The 24,254-nt window shown below is 42.4% G+C and overlaps 1 protein-coding gene across 2 annotated transcripts in view; it reads right to left on the reverse strand.

Moving 5' to 3' along the window:
- Positions 1-24,000, reverse strand: part of kremen1 (kringle containing transmembrane protein 1) — a 68,893-nt gene extending 44,893 nt beyond the window's left edge. For both annotated transcript variants that reach the window (XM_086206841.1, XM_086206840.1), the window contains exon 1: positions 23,645-24,000. In XM_086206841.1, coding sequence (XP_086062967.1) covers positions 23,645-23,723 — 79 coding nt within the window. In that variant the 5' untranslated portion in view covers positions 23,724-24,000. The remainder of the gene's footprint in view (positions 1-23,644) is intronic.
- Positions 24,001-24,254: the final 254 nt, after the last annotated feature.

Here is a 24,254-nt window from a genome sequence, read left to right on the forward strand (position 1 = left end):
AAACAAGTTATTATTGGGCTGACATCCAGAGGCCAGATGAGGTGTTAAATAACACTATGCAGGTTCCAATACCTGCATAAGAGGCTGAAGATGATCAGAACTGAGCAGGATTTAACCTGCAGAGGATTTGTTGGAAATGCAAGTGGGTTGGATTGCGGTATCTGGTGCCAACTCACCTGATTTAGTAAATTGATATTATGTGCATTATGATTTTAATTTTTTTGAGCGGAGTGGAAGCTGATAATGATTATTACTTTATTTTTTTGCCTTGATGGTTGCAACAGCAGCGACAGAAAGAAAGGGAAGGAGACAGTGCTATTTAGAGTTTGGCAGTTGCACAACACAATCATGAGTCACTACTCCCCAAAAGCAATCATGACCGTTACTGCCCCAGGATAACATCAGGCAGGGACAGGGTAACTGACTGCATCCCAAATGAGCTCACGTCCTTCAAATATCTTCTCCTCGAAAAGAGCCGGTATTAAAATGACTGAACTTGGCTGTGTGCAGCTCTGCTTAATGCACTGTATCAAAAAGGGGGCCAATGACTTTGTAAATGTCTCCTCCCAGCTCCTTCTTCAGAAAACTTTATTGTGGAGTTACAGTATGAAGCTGAGCTTGTCTGCACATGGTCCGCTTGGAACGAGCTGCTGCTGGCAATCATCCTGTCCAGCTGTGGCCAAGTTAGCTTTCCAGGATGAGATGGTAAATATGTCAGCGTTTTGCCACCGGGAGGGAGACAGTGGGGTGTTCCATCCATGTGGTTTCAAGGCACCATTTGCTTGCGGTGGGAATGGGAAGTAGCAGATCTGCAAGGACTCGGAGATAAGTGAGGCCATGGTAACGATGAATGGACCATTTGAGGGCCCTGCGGATGGCCGCACATCTATCACGCTGTAGAGAAACGGCTGATTTTCAGTTGTAATGGAGTGGATACGATCATTTTATCTGTGTCCTGGAGGAAATGAAGAGTTCAACTACTGATTGGACCATCACCACTTCAGACGTACGCCCCTCTGAACACATCGGGACCCCACCTAACATCCCTTTCTTGTCACCGAGCAAATGTTGTACTCTCGTCGCTTGGGCCTCAGCTTTCTTGTGGTTTCATCATAGGCTGTGATGGGAAACAGAACCACCACCGCATGAAAGGGGGGGAGAGGGTCTATAAAATACATACAGGTCTACAAATAGAAAAAGTCCGGGAAAGGGAACTCACCCTTGACCAAGCCCTGTGCTAACAGAATACTGTATAACCCCAGCAATGAGAGAGGTAGAGGGGAATATGAAACAGCAAAGGATCACAGAGGGAGAGGGAGAGACAGAGAGAGAGAGAGAGAGCTAATCGCCCTGTTATTATATTTGTTGGGATTTGTGGCTAATGACTTCCACATTGCAACTTCAAATGATGAGAAAAGAGGATGGAGAGAGGAAAAAGAAGGAGGAAAAGCGTCTCTGGTCATGTGATCTCAACAACACAAACAAACAAGTTTCCAAACAAATGGTTTCTCTAAATCGCGTTGCCAGGTCACACGAGCGCTTATTTGTTGTGTTTGCTACATGGGATGAAAAGCAGCGATAATTACAGACGACTACTTCCTCACAGCGCTGACAAAGAGCCTCCTTCCAACTTTATTATACGCTTCGAAGTCTGGGGAGAGCAAAACGTGCTTACTGCATGAGCAATACTACCACTTTGATACAATTACAAAAAATGATTCTATGTTAGAAACAGGAATATACGGTATTATGCACAAAAACCAATTTGTTCAGGCACTGACCCCACCAAAAACTGGAAGCTGCACACACAAGTTTTCAACAACCTTCCACAGTCAACAATGATGACAGAAATGGCAGATTATTAATAGACAACCTCCCATGATATTTTTCCCCACAGTGTCCTGGTAGCCATTACAGTTGTGCTCATTAATGTCAATGTAGTAAGAGCTGAGGCGAGGGCCAGACCAGATGCAGCAGGTTACAGAGTTCTTTTCTGAGGGGGACACAGCTGGCTGCAACACAAGTCTGGTTCCCCTTTTCCCCACCAGCGTCCCCGAATCAAAACCACATCAGACTTCAGAGGATCGCAGGAGGACTGCTTCACATTTATTTTCCAGGTTTTGCAGATTCCAAGAGGCTCCTTTTAATGAAGTTGCAGAGGAAAGGCAGTGATTTCTCTGGTGGTGGAGGTGGTGGTGGTGGGGGGGGCTCGGCAATCGACCGCACTTCGCCTGCATGCTTTCCTGACCTTTCTTCCCCTGGAAGGGTTTTTTCCAAAGAACCCTTCAGTGAGAGGGTCAGTGAAAGTGCAAAAGAAAAGCAATGGTGCCTCCTAAGTGATGAGAACAGATGCCTCTAACCAGCTAATTCTTTGCTCAATGACTTCTCAATGGGATTTTACAGTCCCTCGTTTCATTTAATGCTTTTGTCATAGGTTGTAGCCCCAGATAACTGGGCCATAAACCAAGACCTCATTCGAGCTCAAAATAGCCTCCACTACCGCCATTCTTCCCACAAAAACTCTGCACCACCTCTCCAGTTCACAACCACTGTAGCCACGCACCCACGGGACTCAGTGCCAAAGTTGCTGGGCAGCACATAAAACGTGGCCCCATCTCATTCTAGTACGGCCCCTATTATTTAACTCCATAATGGAAAGAATCTAATCTACTGGAGCCACCGGTGGGCTACACAATCTGCCAATAACTCCACAGTTTGAAGTTGCTTGATGCAAAAATGGAAAGCTTAAAAAGGCTCTTTTTTGCCACAAGCTGCTGTCTGGCCTTCAAATTACGTGTTGCATCTTGACTGATTTTGAAAAATCAATCAGCAAACATATGGAAGAAGATAAAATAATCACATTTGCCAAATGTCTCATAGTGGCTTGGATGATTTCTGACAAAACACAGCACAGATGCACCATGGGTAGTTTTGGCTCTGTGGAGGATGGAATGAGGTGGGACGATTTTGAGTTCTGCTTGGCAGAGGTTCATTCAGTGACTGATGGGCGACAGAGTCTGACAATGACGTAAAGGACACTCAGGGACTTGCTGGAACCCAGCTGAAAAAAGACACTGGCAAAATATCAACACCAGAGACCCGCCAGCCAACCTGACATGAGGGTGGATGGGGTGTCACGTTCAATTACCTCCCTCTGGCACCTCCCTGCTATTTCCTCAACTGACATCAAACATGTGCCAAAGAAGAGGACATTTTTCCAAACATGATTAAAGTCTTTTTCACCTCCACTAGCGTCCTTATTTTGCATAATTTCTCACACAGTAACACACCACACACCTCTCCATATGATACACTGGTGGAAAAAGTTCTCAGACACCCCATGCATTTGTGAAATATTGCATTAGGAATCCCTCTTAGGTCTTCAAGTGCTATTTCTTTTGTACAGTCACAGCCAAAATACTGAACAAATCCTAAAAAAGACATTAAAACCAAGTCAGTTGGTACCAGTGATGCACTAATGAAGGTCATGCTTTTTATTAAATGACACAATTTTTGTTGCTTTGCTTCATGTCTATGTAAAACCAGCACATTTGAAAGTTTTCAGAGACAGAAATGGCTAAAACAAGGAACCTAACTCTGGAAACACACCTGAAATTCTCAGCCTGGAAGGGTACAGCTGCCGCCAGATAGTCAGGAAGTGCAGATGCAGTCCTTCAGCAGTTTGATACTCTGCAGATATACAGACGAACCAACAGCTTGGAAGACAAACCAACATCTGGGCATCCAAGGATTTCTTCAGCAAGAAACGGTCGCATCCTGATCCGCATGTGCGGGAAAAACCGTCAAGGCAGTGGTCAAACCAAACTGGTGTCCAGTGTTCCACCCCACTGTACGTGGCTGACTTTTAGATCATAGCTTCAGGTCTTATAAGGCTGCCAAGAAGCCCCTGATCAATGACACAGAGGTTAGCCTGGCATCGTTTGGCCCAAGCACACAAGAACTGGACAGCCAGGAATTGGAAGAAGATTCTATGGTCAGATGAGTCCAGTTTCCAGCTTTATCTTCCTCCTGCTAATGTGAGGGTATGCAGAAGGCCAGGCAAAGAATTGTCTCCAGCATGTACAGTGTCTACTGTCGAGCATGGTGGAGGTAGTATCATGGTATGGGGATGCATGAGTGCTGCTGGTGTTGGTCATTTCACTGTCTGTGATGGTACATTGAACTCTGCCAAGTATTGTGCCATTCTCAAAACCCACATGCTCCCTTCTACGTGTACACTGTTCCGTCGGGGTCAAAATTGGATGTTTAAACAAGATACTGCCCCTTGCCACACATCCACAGCCAGTAGAACTTGGCTGCAGAAGCACAGTATCCAGGCCCCATTGAAAATCTGTGGTGGATTATCAAAAGGTCTCTTTCAAAGCGTAAACCAAAGAATTTCGAAGAATAAAAAGCAGTAATGCAAGAAATGTGAAGGCTCATGAGGAACGTGCCAGCCAGGATTAGAGCGCTACTGCATGCTAATGGCAGGACTACTAAATATTAATGTGATGATGTGATGGTATATTTATTTTGTTATCACTGTTGAGTTCGATACTGACAATCAGAGAACTGACATATGGAAACTGTCAAGAATTTAGCTTTGATAGTTTTTCTTTTAAACAATAAACAAAAAAATAACATATTGTGGCTATCTAATGCAGCCACGACTTGATAATATTTGAGATTGTTTAAAATTTTAAGTGTCTAAAAACATATTTCCACCACTGTGTGGAGAAAGAGGTTAAAGGGTTAAACAGATAGAGGTTGAACTCTCCCGCATGCTCCATACGTGCCACTGACCCCACTCTAAACCACCTCTGACATCATAGTAAACAAGACGTGCGCAGCCAGTGAGGGAGGGCGAGAGGGAGGGAGTGCAGAGAGAAACAGAGGAAGGATGAGGGTCTTCGGTTCAGAGCATTCCAAGGTGCACGATCACTTTGTCTGTTAAATTAAACAGTACATTAGCACTGAACATTAAGACTTCAGGATGAATTATGAAAAGCCGAGGACAGATGCAGAACTGGGGTGTCCTGAGTGATTAGACAGGGTGGATGGGGTGGTTTCTAAATATAGATACGAATGCAACCAGGAGGCGCCGAGGTGATCTGATCGCTGGCAGGTATACATGCATCTGTGTCCTGGGCTACAGGGCCAAAGAGGTCTTAGACATTTCTTTCTTTCTTTCATATTACTGTGGACCTAAAAGGGTACGAGTGCTTGACGCTGGGGGATCTTTTGAGAGCCAATTTTATACACTTCAGTACAAGTTCTACATGCTCTGTTGGGAAAAAAAGGTGCACTTCTGGGTTCTTGAAGACCAATATTGTAGTTTTTGAGGTAACAAATATTGTATTGGGGAAACATTCTTCAAAAGTGCAACCGTGAAAAGATCTTGTCTCGTAACTCCATTTTTGAGTGTTTTGAAACCATGCACACCACAAGTACAGATTTACACACGTCTATTTACAGGTCCTATATCATGGACCCATCAAACATTTTGAGTGATTTGGCCAATCAAGTTTGATTGATTTTAATTTCAGGCACACAGATACACGAAGTCTGCTGCTGCATCCTGCCGGTTAAACAGAAAAGTGACACAGAAATAACATACATTTTTATTTGCATATCAAGAAAAAAGAGCAAGGCAATCACAAGCGGTCACTCGTGACACATGAGAAGACATATTCTCATGCCAGGTGTGACCTCACCGGCTTTCCACTTTGGACAGAATCATGCAACACACGTTAATAGGTCTGAACAGGGTGAGCAATGGCAGGGGAAGCAACGTTGACAGAGGAGAGAAAAACAGAGGCAAACAAAGACTGTGTCAGGGTGGGACAAAGACCGTTTTACGATCCAGCAGATTGTTACCCAGGCTCTAATTTTGTCTTTTTTCTGCAAAGCAGCAGTGAAGTGAGCTCTTGGTTTATTTCACATTTCCCCACGATGAGCTGACAAAGCTCAGGCTAGTAAAATTAACGCCAAACATGAGAGACAAAGCCAGAGGTCTGGGTTTGAAGATACAAATCCCATGTGGCGCAGCTGCGTGCTGGCACCCTTCATGAGCAAACAAACAACCAATGCAGAACTTAAGAGAGAGAAAGTATGTCTTGCTAATGCGAATCCTGTGTAGAAAATAACACATCCCCATATGGGCTCCTCATCACTTGCAGCCTTTGATATCCTGCCCTGAGATACAAGACGTGATTGTTCACTGTTGCTAATGGTCTTGCATGGGGGTATTTAAAATTTTCTGTCCTCTTTTGTTTTGCCAGTAAATGATAGTAAAATGATCTCTCTGTCAGCTTGTACCGTCAGATACCCCGATGAACATAAGCTGTGACAAAACACGCTTACCCTCATCATTCTAGCTCTTGTTTTCATCCTTCGCCTCCCTCACACCCCCCTTTCTCCAGATGCTCGTAGAGCTAGAATGAAAGGGAGCAATTTTCATCAGTAGAGCAGCCGCAGTATTTTAAGATGGATTCGATGTGGAGGGAAGGAAGGACACACACACTTCTTCACGCACATAAATATGGACACAGGCCCCTTTGTTCCCTCAGTGTTAGAGCCAGTGTCTTTGCAGTGATGCCATTCTCACCCACTCATCACTGAACTGTAGATATCGCCCACTGAGCATGTGTGTGCGCGTATGAGTGTGTTTGTGTGTGTGGTACGTATAGAGAGAGAGAGAGAGAGAGAGAGAGAGAGAGGGAGCACGTGTCTAACTCCTCTCCTCACAATGAGCCAGACTCTCAAAGGCAGTAATCAATTTGTGGTAATGTTATGTAAGCTATGTGGTGAGTATGGCCTCAGCTCACTTCCTGTCCGCTCTCTGGTTAGACTTCCATGTTTCATGTTGAGCCAGTGATAACATTTTTGATCTGCTGTTGTACCTCCGATCTTTGACCTGTTTTAAAGCCACCTTGATCTAACATCAAAGGCAGGTAGCACCTCCACAGCGAGGTGAAGTATGAAGGATGAAGCAAAGGGTTGTCACTGAACACACCTGTTTTCCATCGTCCTGTTTGTGCTCAGGTTAGCTGGTATCTGAGGAATGTAAATTATATGTGGTTTGGTTTGGGCTGAAGCTCTGTCAGTGCTGTTGCAAACGATTGTGCGCAGCCATTACAGACCCTACCTCCACCACCACCACCACCACCCCCCAACACACACCACCTATCTGTCTCTTCTTTCTCTTTCAGAGGTCCTGCGTGATTACAGGGTCTGTGGAAGATGAGGTCTGACTTGAGTAAATAAAGGTCTCTGGCGATGGGGAGGGAGCAAATGTGCTTACCTCACAAAAACAAAAACACACTCAACAAAACCCCCAGATGATCAAAAGCTTGGTGCTTATTCCTGTTTATTCTTAACAGGCATCATTATCAAAAATTTCTCTTCTTTTTGTTTTAAAGTGAAGGAAAAAGAAGCTAAAGCCCGTGTGTAAAGCAACAGGGGAGTTACAGGTTGTGATAGTCAAACAAATATTTTGCAGTTTTTGTCTGTATACCTAGTTAAACTGGCCACCCCTCATGTTTAAATTCTTCCTTTTCAGTAAGTGTGCGGGTGTGATGATATCTTCTAAGCAGAGATTATTCTGCAGAGGTTTTTGTTGGTTTTTTTTGCAGTTTGGATATGATTTATATTTTGCTGTCTAGTTTTGATAAGCTATTTCCTGTCCAGATTTCCTGCCAATAGTCATTTGTAACTCCAAAATTTGATTTGGCAAATTAACAGATAGGAAGAATTTTATTGTAAGAAGATGGAAAACTCCTCTTGGTTTCTGTCCCATTTAGTGGTTCAGATTGGTTAGACAGGTGATCTGTCTTTTCTAAATAACTAAAATTACCACCTCGTGGTTGCATGTCTCCGCTAACCGGGCCAGTTGAAGTTTCCATTCATGTTTGTCAAGCCTCACTAATATTGTAGATGTAGTGCAGAATTCAAAGGAATTTAATAAAAGGTTTGACGTTTCTTTGTGGGTGAAACAGAACTGATTATTGAGATGGCATTGAACAATGTCCAGAAAAGAGTATCTGGCAGAACATTATTAACTATTGTCACAATAAATTTATCCAGAACTCCAAGTGAAAATTTGTGGCGAATTTAAGGAATTCCCTAAAGGCGGTGCATTATATTACATGCAGTATTTTCCATTTGACATGTATTTAATTAAACAGAGGACTTCACAGTTCATAGGGAGTTTACATGCCACAGAACATTTGATCAGAACGCAACTTTTTTGACATATGCAAAGATGTTCTTTTCGAGTCGAGACATGTTGAAATCCAGAAGTGGACCTGCCTGCCAATATATATTTATATTGAAATTAATCTACATTGATTACAGGGAATAATACATCATTTTCAATAAAGCAGTAATCCAAGCAGCATTTTTTAATTGCTCAGTGAGTCAGAGGATTCCAGAATGATTTAAGTTTTCAGAAATTTGTCTGATTAACTCTTTATTTCTTTATGGTGTTGGTGAATGGATACATGTCCAGCATCGGCTTTCAAACACAGGCTCACCACAGGGTTGCATCCTGTCAACCTCACTCTTCATTATTTACACAGACAGCTTTAGAACGTCACAAGAGGGCAGCTCGATTATAAAACTCTCTCTCTCTTCTCTGAGGCCAAGATTCAGATCATGGTCAGGCCCTACCTGCTTTCACAAAATGGTGCGACGATCAGTTCTTGAATCTTGATCTGTCAGAAACTAACTGATAATTTAAATCAAAACAAATTTAAAAAAGGAACGTCAGGACACACCGAGAGCAATCGCCATCAACAGCGAAGAGGTTCAGATTGTCATCTTCTACAAATATCTCGGCTCCATGTTTCAGCCACAGCTCAAAGAAAACACTGAAGTGATTGTCAAACTGATTGACGTTTGCACGCGTGTGGAAAAGCTGCACATGAATTACCCATTTGGGATGAATAAAGTTGTCAGAACTGAACTGATTTTATTCCTGCCCCAGACATGAGCAAAAAGAACATGTATATTTCAACCAGAAAAGGGATTATGCAAGTTTAACACACTAATCAGATCAATCTAATAGAGAATTCATGTTGATCCGGTCAGACTTTTCCAGGAGGTGATTACATGAGGCATTTTTATTCTAACTGGAATTTTATGGTTCATGTTAACCCAGTTGCTCCGTGTGTGTTCATGTGTCTGTAACGCAAGTGCAGCCGAGAGGACAGAAGCAGGAGCACCACTCACTGAAATGTTGTTAGCGTTTCTTCTTATGTAAGTAAACACAATGGCCAAAAATGAGGTGAACAAAAATGACTGTCATGTCCAGAGTGATCATGGCGGGCCTATATTGACATTTTTCATCGAAAACTGAAAATCTTAGAAAAAGACAACGCCTAAATGAAACCTTATGTCTGGATATTCTCAGCACCAATTCAAGCACCAAGGCCGCTTCAACAATAGCATCTTGAGCCTTTTAGACAACTTTACAGTAACTGGTTCCTTTAGAAACTGAGCAACTCTTGTTACTGGAAATTGGGGTTAAGTTGATCAAGTGTGTGAGTGAGACTTAGAGCCATATGATGTGATTGAATGTAACTAAAGTCGACCAGTTGTGGGTTTTGTTCATTGCAATGATTTAGACTGACAAAGGAGAGGACTTTGTGAAGGGGTCATTGACATCAGGGGAGCTCTAATTTATGTATATTGAATAGTGAGGTTTAAGTAACTTTTACTTGCGCCCACTTTCAGTGGCGGGTGGATGGGTGGGGGCACTAACAGGGCCCATGTGTGCGGAGCACAACCATGCACCCATCTGAATCCAATGAATCTCCAGCACGCTCGTTTGGAGGGTAGCAAACACATCAGAGCAAAGGCCGCAGTGTGTTTGTTTTGTCTATCGTTGTAAACTATAGATGGAGGCAATGGTCTGGTCCTTCAGTTTTCCCTGGAATCTTTTGATTATTTTATACTTAAAATCCATCTATTTTGTGGAGAAAATCCAATGTGCTTTAGCCACATACCAGTTTTAGATTTTACCATAATCTCTTTGTTGACAGATTTGCTCTGTTCTCGTTTTTGACTTCAGAGCAATTGCTGATCATTATGCAGCACTGCTCATTCATCTCAATTTGTACTCTGTTATTTGCTAATATGTTTCAATCTTTCTTTTTTCATCGTCTCACCTGAGTGACCTGGTGAGAGCATAAACGGAGTGTACATTTCCAGTGTATCAAATCACAAATGGTCGTCAGATACATGGCAATGGAGCATACTTTCAAGGACACATCAACAACAACACAATAGGCTGCTAGAGAGGCGACCGCAGTCTTCAACATTCAGACCCCTTTTAACCAGCCACGTCTCCAGTTCCTGATCTTGACTGTGAAAGCGATCCTCTTCTACAGTGGTTTGTGTGGCTCTGGGAAGAGCGGTTGTACTGGGAACCAGATGGGAAAAGACAGGGGGCATCCCACTGGCTTCACTGAGAAGAGGATCCATTACGGAGGATCTATTGAGGGTCAGCAGATTCTGTTACATGGCATCAGCCGAGTGTGACCACCGCTCAGTTGGCATTAGTTGAGGTGTGGTGCCATGTAGGCTGCTGCAGGCCCAGCCCGTTTTATGTTCACCTCGGGAGCCGTATTCACCTGCAATACAGGACAGACAACTAAATACGGGCCTCTTGGTGACTTGGATTTCATCCCTTTTGAGCCTCTTTCAAAGAGCCTCGCATTGCAATGGGATATCACCAGCTCCAAAGCTTGAAGGACAATGGATGTTTGTGAATGAAGTTGACGAGATGTTCATGTGCACTTGTAAAGTAGAAGTCTTTAAGCTCAGTTAACTATCAACGGGGTATCATTTGCGTTAACAGAGGTTCATGTCCATGTTCTCACGACATCCTGAAACATGTTCCATGCTCTCAGATCCGCAGCACATTTCCATGTCATGGCTTCTTTGCTCTGCCCACTTCTGGCTTTGTTCATTTATTTGCTGTCCACTTAGCTGTGTCTGCTCCCTTCCCCTGTCCAAATGTTTGCTCTGTCCACTTAGCCATGTCCACTCGTTTGGCCGTGTCAAATCAGTCCTTTCTGTGGGCGTTTCCTGCGAGGAAGAAAGGCGACAATTTGCCTCTTTGGCCACAAACTTCGGCAGGATGGACACAAACCAGACTCCGGAGCTCAGCAGTGGAATTACTCTCCATTTATTTAAAGTGGCTGCCATTACTCTACCGCAGGAGAGCGCAGACGTCAGTGGCCCTGGCCCAACCATAACTGAAGTATAAAAAGAACTAAAGTTCGCCGGACAGGTCATGTCTCACACAGTAGCAATTCAATATCCTCTCGTTATGTTCTTGGTTACGCTGTTCAAACGCAGAATTGCATGTGACACCACAAAAATACATGCTTTTGTAGAAACAGAATAAATCACTGGTAGGATTTTTGTTTGAATCCAACAAAGAATAACAGCTAATCTATCTTAATAATTGTGAGACAAGAGCCTTATTAATTGTACTTTCCAAAGGAGGATTAAACAGCTATGAGATTTTTGTATAAAAAAAAATATGTAACAGTCAAAAATGTAAAAGTCTCATTGTTATACCTTTGCTCATTGAAATACACCACCACCAACCAAAAAATGCTGTGGGGCAGTAGTGCTGCTCTTTATCAGGGATGATAACCCACTTTTGATTTCTCATCATATTTGATTCCAACGTTGAGAGAAAAAGTTTTGTAATGTTGTCACACATCAGCCACTTCCTCCCTGCGGACTTAAAGTCTCCTTTACAATTCCCTTCAATGTGAATTAAATTGAGTTTTGATAATGAAAACAATTGTTTGTCTGGGAGTTAATAGAATTCATAGAAGAACATAAGGCTCGATGGTATTTCATTACTGTTCTCTGACTATTTGATTTACCTCTCTCGCCCTGAAGTGTGTTCCAGCTGATTGGCTCAGACTGTTGAAGAGAGCACTAACAAAGCTGGAGAGAGAATGTCATTCAGCTTTGACTAGAGTGGGTCTCCTCATGCATACGCAAATGTCAAGGTACGCAAAGAAACCGGGAAACGTAGCTCATGCATAGTAGTATCAAAATGTGCGACAGAGGGGAAGGAAGAGAGGGGTGAGGAGGTTGAGAGAGGGGGAGGGAAAGAAGTTAGGGAAAACTCTCGATTAATTTCAGATGAAAGAGGGTTGTGAAGAATACATAAAGACGCTATGTTGTGTTGCAGGCTTCCATCCAAAACCAACATTGCACAGCTCATTGACAAAAACACACCGACTGGTCTTGACTGACCTTTGAGCAACACGACCTCACAAACCACTATTCTGTCCACATGAGTGCACGTTCCCACCTAAGTATTGTTTATCTCTTTCACGCTTGACAGTTGCGTACAGCCAACAGCGGCTTTGACAACTTAATTCCATGTTGTTTCACAGGACCTCCTCTGTGGATCAGGCAATTGAGTGACACACTAAACCTTACACCATTCCGTTTGGGGATACTTGCTGGTCCATGCTTTACATGACTATCACATCGGTCATGCCTCATCACCTCTGGCAGGGAGGCTACCCATGCACAACCTTCACCATCATAAACCTGAAGTCGGAGGGACCTGGTTGCTTTGCATGCTGGTCGTCAGAATAACCGCCCGAGCAGGTGGTGATTTGCACAATATGAGAGCAGCGCTGAGCAGAAGTTTAAAAAGAGAAACACAGGAAGTAGGGAACGACACATACAGAGGATCAAATAAAAGTAAGCCTTTGAAAAGCAACGGGCTGAGAATCAGAGTGGCATGATAATAAGCATGATTGTGTTTATAATAACTGGGTCTGTTTCTACATCTTGGCGGTTGGTGGTTTTCTGCTCCAATCCGTTGGCATTGAAGAATGAGGGTGTTGCCTGCAACTTGACCTTCTGAGGGCACCACCCAGAGGTCAACAGGAAGTAAATGGGTAGAGGCGAAACACACAGGCACACATTTCTGATTTCTTGCATCTGTTACACCAAACGTGAACCAGATTCAACTTGCTTTCACACCGGGAAATGAGGGAATTATTCAAATCGGCCTGTCTTCAAAAGTCAAGCTTATGCTGAGTGTCACGAGTATTGAGAAATGAAGAAAGGAAACTGCACTACTGTGCTGTCAGCGAGTGTAACTGTGTCTCCTCATTAATCACAACTACCGTAGGCTTGCCCTGGTGTTACTGAGGAACTAGATGAAGATTGATGGATTCTTTTCACACAGACCTCATCTAAATGTTTAACTATAAATGTAAGAAATCTATGTCTGTCTGTTTGTGACTCAGTTAAATCGTCAACTGTTCATCAAACTGTCAAGTTAGGCAAGAAACTAGAGTGATAAGTTTTAATTCTAGGGTCTGAGGTTTGAGGTCACTTGTGGGCAGAGGTCCTATTCAGATCAGGATTGAAAATAAATAAGTAATTGGATTTGGTATGTGGATCAACACTGTCATTCCCATATCTTATTTGTAAATAACATAAGTCTCAGCACCAGATGTTGATATTCCTGATCCAATATCCCATTTCAAGTTCGGTCGGAGCATTTCTTCTTTAACCACCACAGCTTTTCAGTACCTGTTTGGCATCCAACTTGCAGACAAATTGCACGCAGTGTGAATCATCACATGCGATGCTGCTCAGCTGTGAATTAATTTGAAAATTAGTCTGCGTGTAATAGTACATAAAGTACTCTGTAATACTGAGAGTAGGCGATAGCCAATCAACTGTGCCAATTTGTTTTTCCCAAAAAATGATAATCCATTTTCCTGAATTGGTTTGCAGTTATCAATGCACCCTTATTGACACAGAATTGACACGAACATGAAAGAGAAAAAGTAAGAAACTAATATCTTTTTATGTAACGTCTTTTAAATGTGCTGCTGAATACAACACGCAAGACAGTATTCAGCATTCTGCTACTGGGAAGCTCGGCCGTAAATATGTATCCAAGCATAAATAACCATAATTGACAGCATTCATATAAGGAAATCAAATTACAGTAAATCTAATTACACCCCTGTTGCCAGGATGGCTAGACAGTAAAAATATTTTCAAGCAGTTTTTTTTTTCAAAGCAGTAATAGACTATTCCAATGTAACATGGATGGGAGCTGTTCGGGGCACTTACAGCAAAAGCGCTGTGGAGAATACACTCAACGTCTGTCAAACTTAGAAATATCCCACATGACAAAGGGAGAGCTTTGTGATTATTTTTACTCTACTTTGTCCAGTCATGAGTAGAGGTAATTAAGATGTTAAACAGCAATCCCGAATGAAATCTTTCCAAAACTCAGCTGCCTCATCACGCTATATGACCGGAGAAGCACTGGCATCCCTGCACGACCCGACGCCTGAAGTCAGTTACCTCAGTGGCAGTTGAAGACAACACGCATAGTTGGTTTTTTGAAAAATTTTTGTTGTTTTACAAAACTTAACCTCTCGGGGCATTTCGGTGAAGATTTATGGGGGTTTCACATGCGGCCAGTGTGGACCTGATTATGCATGGACACAACAAAGGAGGAGACAGACTGACTGGGTTTACTGTGAGAACAATCAGGAAATAATGACTGAAACCTGCGTGCAACCTGCAGGACACTTTAAGGAAACCAACGATACAACATTTTTAAGCAGATTAGTCCATCTGACATTGTACTCACCATTCAAATGAAGGGTATAGAGCATAAAACCAGCCATGTGTCCCTTGTTTGTTCCCTACTGTGATTGATGCAGACGTTGCATGCCCTTGACTGAAGGGCAGATAACTCACATTATTTCGAAAGTCATTAAACAGAAGAACAGCTACAACCCTATGTTTAACCTTTTCCAGATTTTAAATCCAAATAGGCAATCACGCTTAAAACGTAATCTTTTCTAAGCTGTTGAAGGAATGCTCACCAAATGAGTGAATTTTGTCTCTGAAGTACTTCCAAAAATGTCACTCAAGATAAAAAGAAAGAATAAAACAAATGGTATTTTGATAATGGCTGTTTACTTAATTACGTCATGCCCTTGCACAACATAACACATACATGTACTGTTGGTGTTACACCTGGGCGCAGCTGGATGGTGTCAGTTTGAGATGAAACAGGTCCAGAATGCAGATGAAAACAAGCAAACAGAAATGAGGAACTAAAGATGATGAATCATTGAAATTGAAAAAGAAAAATGTATCAACTAAAGACAGAGAGACATCACAGGGATGACAACAGGCATGGCAACAGTGACCAGTCAAAGACAACACTAAGAACCAAAGTAAAATACAACCCCAATGACCCAGGTCCCTTGTACAGGTGGGACAACATGAGGACAAAAGGATGAACACTGACAAGATCCAAGTGATCACACAAAGAGGGTGGGACCCAGATTAAGACAGGAAGAGAAAAGAGGGAAGTCCATGAAAATGCAAAGTAAATGGTAATGGACTCAATTTTATATAGCGCTTTTCTACCTCAGCGGCACTCAAAGCGCTTTACAGTGTCATCTCATTCACCCATTCACACACACACTCACACACTGATGGTGAAGGCTGCCATGCAAGGCGCCAACCTACTCATCAGGAGCAATTATGGGTTCAGTATCTTGCTCAAGAACACTTCAACATGGTCACCGGGGTCAAGGATCGAACCAGCGACCCTTCGGTTGCTACACGGCCACTCTACCCCTGAGCCATGCCGCCCAAAGTCAAAGATAATGACTAAAGTGTTCAAAATGAAAATAGCTACAGTCAAGACACAACTGTTAAAATGTTTGAAATGAAGAAGAAGACAAGGGGAGTGGCTTCAGATCTGCAATACATTCAAATGTTTTTTAACCACTCAAGAAGTCCCTTAGGTAGAAGGAGTGCTAATCCCACAAGGAGATCTCAACAACTAAAGTTACTGGGAGTTTAAGAAACAGACAAAATAGATTGATTCAGTTGTACTATGACAGAAAAGCAATCACATCAGATATCCTTTTTCTGGCTAATCTATGATACCAGTCCAGATGAGAGAGAAAAAGCTTAACTTCAAACACAGTGCAGTTCTCTATCCATATTTTTTTGGTGACAAAATGCAGTGGACAGATGCTGGAGAGCACTGGGATGAAACGCCTTCACAGCACCAGAAAGAGTGTTTCCCGTATGAGTCTGTTTTATATAACAAAAACATCTTAGCAAATTATATGATAGCCCAGCCTGGCCCCTTTTCTTTTTATAGACTGTTTTTCTTCTCTTATTGTTTGATTTTCCTCTCACCATGAACATCAAACCCATGATACTGTAACTGTGTGTGTCGCTGGAGATTGAATTGATCCAAAATCTCCTCATTAACATTCGGTGCTGCTCTGTTCCCACAAAGTAGCTTTTCTTTCTCTTTTATGATACTTTTAGAGAGAAATAAATAGTTCAGAGCAAACAGATATGGCAGGTAAATGGTGTGTTACCAAAGTAACAAGCTGATTGGTTTCTCCCCCCCCCAAAAAAAGACTACAGTGACAGTAGCCTGCCTGAAAAGTTTTGAGATTTTCAACGAGAAGGATATAAAACAGGTGGAGCTGTCCGATGCCGGCTGTTGCTCTGAAAATGATGCGATGTGGACACAAAGATAGCAACGTTGCTAACCTCTGCAGACTATCGTGCTTCACATGTATTTGCAAAGTGTTTAGATACACACTTCAAAGTTGTGGCTGATGTTAAAAAAAAGTGAAAGATAGTGAAAAAAGACGACTGATCGTTCACCATTCTGATCTGCAAGTCATCAACCTTTATCAAACATGAGCCAAAACCCTACATGAGGTCAGGATGAAAACGATCCAGCCATGGAAAACTTTCTTACTTTTAAGGTCTAAACCTCCCTTTGGTTAACACCAACATCCACATCTTTAATCATGGATAGTTAGTCAGATGTGCTCTTCATATTCAACCAACACACTTTACACTGAAGTGTGTGTACCTCTTTCCAAGTGGTTTGTCTGCTGCACAGAAGCTCCCCAGGAAAGAGGAGGTTTCCATCTCCAACTCTGAACCGGAAAAGCAAGGGGTACCACAGGGCCCACATCTGAGACCCGGACCCCATGTATCTTCTTCCCAAAATGCCTTCTGACACTCCCCACACTGAGCAAAGAGGGTTTACCCGCACACCAAAAGCCCTTACGTTAAACTCTTTAAGAACCCGCTGTCTCTCCTCAAACCAGCACTCAATTGCAATCACCTCTACCACCACAAGCTCATGTTTCTTCAAACAGCAGGGAAAGATCTGTTATTATCTTCCAAGGAGAGGATTCAGAGTATCTCTCTCTCTGTCTCTCTCTCTCTCTCTGTCTCACACACATACACACACACACACACACACACACACACACACACTCTCACAAAGATCACTCTGTCCAGGGGTTACAAAGGTTGATGGAGTGCACTTATAAACTCTGTATAGACTGCATTTACAAGTTGAGAGTGGATTAAGTCCAGACAGATATAGTGATTGGATATGTGTATGTGAGTGTCAGGTTTTGAACAGAAAAGTGAGTGTGTGCGTTCATGTGGGCACGTATACATGTGTGTGTGCGTGAATGCGTACGTGTGTGGGAGGAGGGCATCAGATAGAGTACGTGAGACATCTTGGTTTGATATTTGATGTGGCTCCTTTGAAATCCAGAGCCGGGACACTGGAAGTTTATAGAGACTCCAGATGGCTGCAGATGTCTTAACTTTTTAACTTTATACCAGACACAAGCATTGCTGAAATTAATGCTGACATAATCTGGTATTTGGAGAAGTATGAGGAAGACAAGGATGACCAATTACAATTGAGATCTATTACACAAGTCAGTGAAGATAAACAGCAACAAGTTAAAGCAGCAGTTCAAACGCTTCTTAGAATTTGACATGTTTGTTTGCCAAAGATCATCGCTGCAGCCAAAACCACTGTCCTCATCAAGCAAAGTTCACAGTAGTTTATCAAGTATGTAACTACAGAATCTGCAGGCAAGGGAGAAAATTTGATCTTAACTTTTTAACTTTAAACAACCAGACACAAGCACTGCTGAAATGAATGCGATTAAAGAGGAGGAAGACAAAAATCTAAATCTAAAATCTAAATCTTCTAAATGTGATTTATCACACAACTCAATAAAAATCAACAGCAATAATCTAGAAAATTGACATTCTTTAACACACATGGTGACTGAATGGTAATCTCTGAGGGGAAATGCCTTTTCTGCATTAACCAGTTAATAAAACCCTACAGAGCAGCTGAAGTTTGAGCCTTTGACCTTCTGATGACCACACAGACTGAGCGCTTTGTAATCGACAAACTGATGTTGAAATATGCTCTATTTTATGTTGACTGCAATACTTTTGACTTGGACTGCATTGAAAATCTTTTCAAATATTCTGTTTTTTGAGATGAAAAACAATTACATCTTATAGCGAATGTAAAATGAAAAGTTGAGATTTACATAAAGAGAGCAAGCAGTGGCTGTTAAAACAACTATTTACACCTATGATATTTTAAGGTGGGTTCAGTTTTTGATAAAACAAAAATCTGGGAGGATCGCTTATGGAGCACAATCTGAAGACGCAATGTGCTTCGGATTGCTTTGTAGGCCCCTAAAGTTTCTTAAAATAGGAAATGTGCTATTCAAACACACAGGCCTTGTCTTGCCATGCACACGGCTGAAAACAAACAGAAACACGCCAAAGACTGCACATCCTGTCAACTGATGTCAGAAGTTGACCACATCCTTGACCTTCAAACAGCTCCAGCTGTTAATATAGGAGAGAAAATGCACACGCGGCTAACAAATTCCAACTGAAACTTAGTCTTAGGCCAAACATCTGAAAATAACACCAGAGCCAATACAGATTCCAATCACAAGTAGTAGACAAAGAAGTTGCACAATTGCTGCCAGGATCAAACTCCAATCCAAAACCCTGCGGGAGCTAATGCTTAGGATTTGTGCAATGTTTTAAACAATTCAGAACCACCCAGTTCCGTCTGCGGCCGAGAGCGATGAGTCGGGGCCAACGCTGTGCCCTGCTGGACAATGATCAGACAGGGAGCAGGCTTGCCAGATGAAACATGGAGACGGCAGTTTATGTAGCCCATAATATGCATGTCAAGCTAGAGAGAGAAATCACAGCTCATGCTGTCATTCATTTACCCATCAGTCTATTTGGAGTCTGCACTGCTTCAAGGAAGAAATAAACTGCAGTTGTGAACGTGTCTAAAAAGCTTAAATGTCACTGCTTCAGTCTGAAAATAATCTAGTTGCTTCACCTGCCATATGCTAGTTTGATAAGATTCCTCCCTGCACAGAAATCAGCCTTTGCAAAAATACCCGCTGTGACCTTAAAAGTTATTTCATGCATGTTGGCAAAAAGTAGGAATTACAGTATAGCCCATAAGGCACCTCTGTTCTCGCATCCTGCTATCAGTGCAAGATTCAGTCAGTGGAACAGAGCCTGATATTTACCTGACGTTTTCTTAATTTAGCTTTATTCCTGACAGCCGTCTCGTGTGATCGTATATTGAAAGTGCATTTCATATTGCCAAAAAAATCAAAATGCAAACCTTTTCAAGCCTATGCTTGACTGAGCTGAAGCTAGCCATTCTCCTTCAAATGTAATCAAAGACAGTCCACTTGATTCACTTTGTTCTTACTTTCGAATCTGACAGTAAAGCATGGCTAGATCAACTGATACCAACCCTTTAAATCAAACACAAACACTGAGGTACAAGTGTGTACCTACAGTATAGGGCCACAAATGTTTGTCACTACCCTTATGTACACTTCACTTTACTTTGTACCCTGTCTGCTCTGAGTTTCTGACCTCTTAAAGACCTTTATTGTACTTTTGTGGCACCGTTCTTCAAAAGCGTACTTGTACGTATGGACTGACCTTGTCTTGTGCCTCCATTTTTGAGTGAGTCAAATGTAACTTGTAAGACTTTGACATTTGAGTATGACATCATCTCTGCGACGTAACAGCAAGACATTAGAAAGAGCTCCAACTTCATTCTCCCGCTGTTAAAGCAGCAGCTGAAACACTTCTGAGGAAACAAGATGATCGCTGCATCCAAAATCATACACTGAATCCGCAACACACAAAGTAACATTCTGCAACTGGGCCTCAATACACAACGGGTCATCGAGCATAGAAATACAGAATCTGTAGGCAAGGGAGAAAATGTCAGGACAAGGAAGCTTCTGCTTTCTCTTTTCCAACCGATCACATCCAAACAGCCCTTGGTTGTGTCGAAAATGATGGAATGACTCAAATCTGAGTCATCTCTGCAAAGAACCAGCTTAAACATATCCTCTTGAACCCAGACTTGTGTGCAAGCTGTCTGCCGATGGTAGTTTGATGTTAAACTGACAGTTAAAGTGGTTCAATCTTCTCTTCCAGGTGACAAACAATTTAGATAACCCTCCTGCTGCTGCCAACCTCTGTTTCAACTCAATGATGAATCATTTACACAAGCTGAAGTGTCATCATGCTGCTCACTGCTGCACGACAAGCAGAGGTGGGAAGTCCATCCATCCATCCATCCATCCATCCATCCATCCATCCATCCATCCATCCATCCATCCATTTTCTTCTGCTTATCCTGTTAAGGGTTGCGGGAGGGCTGGAGCCTATCCTAGCAGTTTTCGGGGGAGAGACAGGGTTCACCCTGGATGAGTCGCCAGACCATCACAGGGCCAACACATAGAGACAGACAACCATTCACACTCACAGTCACACCTACAGTCAATTTAGAGTATCAATCAGCCTAGAGATGGGAAGTTGTGATTCGTTTTTTTGTTGTTGTTGTTGTTTTGGACAAATTTCTACTTTTATCACCTACATTTTAATACAAATACCTGTAATTTCTGCCCCAACTTTAAAAGAAGTTTGTCTAATTAGGTTTATTTTGCAAGATTGTACACCTAACCAAAAGCACCTGGATTTTTCCCCAACCAAAATAGATTAGTCAGTAACACAGAAAACATGATATCTTGGTGTATCCTCCAAAATCCTCTTATCTAAGGCTGAATAAGACCTACCATTATATTATATTATATTATATTATATTATACTATTAGGTGAAGAAGTTACTTCAATTCTTCTACTTCTACCACAATCATCTTTTCTGCTCCTACGTATGTATACATATATGTGCATCTGCTGCCTCTGATCATCAGAGATCATCACACGTCTCCATTCATGGATGCCCTGACCATCAAAATCTCAAGAATCCCCGGCTGATTAACCAGCTCTAGCTTGCTAACAACACTGCCACCAGCGCCATCATTACCACCTTACAAAGCAACTCAATTATACCTCCTCTTGACAGTTCTGACAGCATTCAGCTTCCACATTTGTGTGCAGAAGACAAGAAAACAGCTGCCAAGTGAGCAACAGCAGGCTGCCGACAGAGAAAACAGCATCTGGGGGTATGAAGGAGGTTTTTTTTTTTTTTACAGCCTTTCAGTTCAGGTGTGTCACTGGATGAGACTCAGCACACATTGTACTGGGAGGATAATGGGTACTGTATGAAAGAAGAGCCCATTTTGACATAAATAAGCTTGAAAGCACTTATCTGCCGAACCTCTACAACCAACATACATTAGCTCCAAACTTTCTCAACATTTTTGCTCTTCCTATGCGCATATATATCGCTTAACATTTGATTATCCCCCTACAGAAGGTGAGAAATGCTTCTCGCTGTTCGCAGAGTTCAGCTTGGTGCGTTGCTGCAGTCTCCCAGGACAGTGAAAGCTCTCCTGTATAATTGTTTTAGACGTTCTGTCACAAAAGCAACTGGCTTTCTGCACAACATCAATAAGCCTCTTCTAGCTGGAGCAGTTCAAAGACAATGCCACCGTGTTTAAGAACTCATATTTACATCCTTCTTCACAAAACATCACAGGCATGCCGAGGAGTTTAACAGAGCCCACAAATTCATGGCAACAGTCTGAGCCACATGTAGAAAATGGAACTATTGAAGCACAGATATCGTAAAGAGCCCACCCCTGTAACCTCCACGTCCAGTCGTCCTAATCTCCAGAACATGAATTTGCATTTTCATCCACACTGATATGATTTAAGATGTATAAACTAAAATAAAACACCCGTTGGCTATCGGCCAAATTATCATTATCACATTGATATCTGTATATATTTTCAGATCATCCCTAAAACATATTTTTGTGTTGTTCTTTGATTCTAGGGGCTTCAAATTAAAAGAGTCTACTCACACTTAACACAATAAAACACGTCTTGACTTTTATGAAGATATGGGGCGACAGTAACAACCAGTGAGGCCAACAGTAACAGCTATGTCTTTATTTTAAATGCAGGAGAGTTGTGTCTTTGTTGTTTTTTTCTTTTTTATGTGGAGTAGTTTTCAGGTTTAACACCCAGTTTGACCCTTTTAATTGTAGCCCACAGGCCAAACGTATTAAGGGCATCTGCATTGAAATTATTGTTTTACTGTACAGTAAATATGGCACAGCTGACTTCAACTAAACATAAACTTGGTCATTTTTTTCTCCTCAGTGTTATGAGGGGGAACACCATTGCTTTAAATACTTTGTTAATACATAGGTACACATGGGAGTACTTACGCACTAGCCCAGATGGTGGACCCTCTAATTTGAAATCCAAGGCTATAATTAAGAGACAAAAAAATTAAAAAGGAAAGCCTGCGGATTTGCTGCTTGGAGATGAAACGCGGCACAAATTACAGCAAGGAGAAGCTTGGTTTGTGTGGTCGTCATTATTAGATATTCACATTAAGACCAAATATTCTCTGGGGAAGCAGCTTTGAACCGGAATCCGCGTGTAACTTTGAAGCCACGCATACTTGAGCGTGACCCTGCGAAAGTCTGATGGCAAATTAAATGGTGACATCGAATGACTGCTGAGGGTTTCAAATACATCTCGAGGAAAATGCTATGCAGACCGTAGGAAGATTAAGACATCATAGAGCATTCTTTTTTTCCCCCGGCTCGTGTCACCTGTGATAAATCAGACTCTAGTGCAGCTGTTGCAGAGCAGGTACACATCTGGACAAGACACCCAGCAGGATCGGTGCGTAAAAGCGGCCGGGTCGGTGAGAGCTGCAAGCAATTCTTGATATAAACCAACAATTTGATTCAGATGATTTAAAGACCCTTTATAAATCGGCATAGATCTGGAGGGAAAAATCTGAGCACGCGGAAAGAGTTTTTCCACAAAGTATACGTGCCGATCACTCAGATCCACTGCCGTCTTTAAATTCTTATAAAATACTACAAAACCATTCATCTTTACGACTCGGCTGCCGTCTTAAAATCACCGCCATGCGGTTTGGAAAGCAGCACCGTTGTGGGACTTGGACCAATATATGCGATGATGGATGAAAGTGTAGAGGCTGCAATCTGTGGCAGATTCGACTGTGAATGAAAAAGTGTGTGTGTGTGTGTGTGTGTGTGCGTGTGTGTGAGCGTGCGCGCGTGCGTTAACTAACACAGACTCATATGTGTGATATTGGGCTCTTTGCAGCATTTCAAAAAGACAGCTCGTTCGGTCTGCGCGCTAACTTTGAAGACGCTTCCGACAACGCTATCAGAATAAAGGAAAAGGCGTAGAGAAGAAAAAAAAAACTTAGTAGAAAAGTTGAACTCACCGGTATCGAAATGACCGACAGCTGCACAAGATAAAAAGCCAGTAAGGAGGAGAGCAGAGGTGACTGTCGCGGAATCCATGGTGTGGTCAAAGAGTGTGAATTGTCTCTCAGGTGAAGCGCAGCCTGACAGACGGACAGATGCGCAGACCGGCGGCGGGCTGCTGCTGCTGCTCGACTCTCCGGGTCTGAGCTTCTGGAGTGGCGGATTCTTGTCGACGTTTAAAGTCCCAGAACTTCAAGGGAGGTCACGCGAATACTACAGAGACACCACAACGACTTGACTAGATAGTAGAAAGAAGGGATCCTATTTCCAACCCATGTGACAGGAAACAGGGGCAAACATTGAACCTGCAGCGTGCAGGGAGCAGCAGGAAGAAAAGAGGAGGTGGAGGGAGGGTTGGAGGCTGGGCTCTGCTGCAATGAGCAGCAGGTTAGTAAAGTGCGTGAACTCCAAATTATTGATTCTTCTAATACCCCCCCAAAAAAATCATAGACCATCGTAGAAATACCATTAAAAAAACATCACCCATCGCAGCGTTTCAGACATATAAGTGATACCACAGATATGAAGCATACGACTTCCCTGAATATGCCAGAGTACCTCATGACT

This window comes from Aulostomus chinensis, chromosome 6, assembly GCF_037954235.1.
Source record: "Aulostomus chinensis isolate RoL2024-O1b breed Wild chromosome 6, RoL_Achi_v1.0, whole genome shotgun sequence".
In the NCBI taxonomy this organism is placed as follows: Eukaryota; Metazoa; Chordata; class Actinopteri; order Syngnathiformes; family Aulostomidae; genus Aulostomus; species Aulostomus chinensis.